The 1,667-nt window shown below is 42.4% G+C and overlaps 1 gene segment (V, D, J or C); it reads left to right on the top strand.

Moving 5' to 3' along the window:
- The first annotated feature begins 543 nt into the window (after positions 1-543).
- On the top strand, positions 544-1,416 carry LOC131906381 (Ig kappa chain V-II region 26-10-like). The segment is given in 2 exon segments: positions 544-592; positions 971-1,416. Coding segments are annotated over 2 exon segments (495 nt in total).
- Positions 1,417-1,667: the final 251 nt, after the last annotated feature.

The following is a 1,667-nucleotide window of genomic DNA, read 5'->3' as shown; positions in this document are numbered from 1 at the left end:
AACCAGGAATGTACTTGTATCACTACAAACATACCTACTAAGAGAGTACATACTTTTCTGGCCAGGACCCAGGCTGAGCTCCAGAAATCCAATTGATGAAAGAGAGGAGGGATTCTGTCCTCAGGGCACTTTGAGATCATGATAGGAAAACATGCAGAGATGACCAGCCACACTAGTGGAAACTGTAGTGCTTACATTTGATGGCTTAGCTTATTCCAAGAGATGTTCATACATGGAACATGAGGTCCTTTTGTTGGACTGTGGAGACCAGTGTACCATCTTCACCCTCCTTCATCAGATAAGCACCAGGAGGCCCCTCTTAGACACAGGAATAGCTTTGCTCCATTTTATCCTTTTGTTCTGACTCTGGTGAAGAAGGAGGGGCCAGCATGAAAATCCTCATAACTCTTTCCTCTGCCTGTACTGCAGCACTAACCCAGACCTTTGCATATTGCTCCCTAGGGAGGACCCACCCTTCTTAGTCTGAGATAACAGTAGTCCTCTTGCAGTGACTAATTAGTCTCCTCAGACTGCCTCCTCAAAATGAAGTTTCCTGTTATGCTGTTGGTGCTGCTGGTATTCAGGATTCCTGGTAAGAACAATGAGAAAGGAGGATGGGTAGTGGGGATGAGTCCTGAGTCTCACTGCTGATCACATACATGGGTTCTGTCCATGTAGGGAAGATGGATTTTATCCTCCAGGATGGGACCTATGACATTTACATCTGTGAGAGGAAAGACCCAGGTGGGAAGGAATCTGTATTACAACGAAGATTATGATACAGATGGACTGGCATGATCTAAATAACAGCTAGAAGACCCTTAGGGCTGTTAGTTCACTTGTTTTGTTAAAAAGCAAATTTTAGTGTAATAAAGAATTTTATGTCATATAAACATCTAAGTTGAAATAAAAATAAAAAAAGTAAAGCAACTAAATTTATCCATGACTTTGTTCTCTGTCTTTATTTCAGATTCCAGAGGAGATGTTGTTTTGACTCAAACTCCACTCTCCCTGCCTGTCAGCCTTGGAGATAAAGTCTCCATCTCTTGCAGGTCTAGTCAGAGTGTTTTACATAGTGATGGATACACCTATTTGGAATGGTACCTACAGAAGCCAGGCCAGTCCCCACAGCTCCTCATCTATGAGATTTCCAAACGATTTTCTGGAGTCCCAGACAGGTTCAGTGGCAGTGGGTCAGGCACAGATTTCACACTCAAGATCAGGAGAGTTGAGCCTGAAGATTTGGGAGTATATTACTACTTCCAAGGTACACATATTCCTCCCACAGTGATTCAGACCCTAACAAAAACATCTTTGCTTGGGGTGGCCCAGCTGCCAAACCTGTTACTTCTCTGTGAGAGAGAAATGCTGAAGAACTCTTCATTATTTGTTGCAGTGGAGGGTCTTGGAGCATGATTACCATGGCTACACCTCACTGGTCATACATTTCTGGCCTCATCAGCTGCAATAACAATGATATTGCATTTGTCTCAGGCAAATGGTGAACATGTTCCCTCTCATCAACCAGGAATAATGGAATTAAAGCTGAGTGAAAACATATTTTGATTCTACAGGACATTTCTGCTTTTCTGACTCAAAATTAGCCATTAAAACAGTCAGGAACTGATACATATTCCTTTATTAAACTGTCTCATTACTGTATTTCT

Source organism: Peromyscus eremicus, chromosome 3 (genome assembly GCF_949786415.1).
Source record: "Peromyscus eremicus chromosome 3, PerEre_H2_v1, whole genome shotgun sequence".
In the NCBI taxonomy this organism is placed as follows: Eukaryota; Metazoa; Chordata; class Mammalia; order Rodentia; family Cricetidae; genus Peromyscus; species Peromyscus eremicus.
The sequence above is the reverse complement of the archived record's forward strand: the minus strand, read 5'-3'. Positions and strand labels throughout refer to the sequence as shown.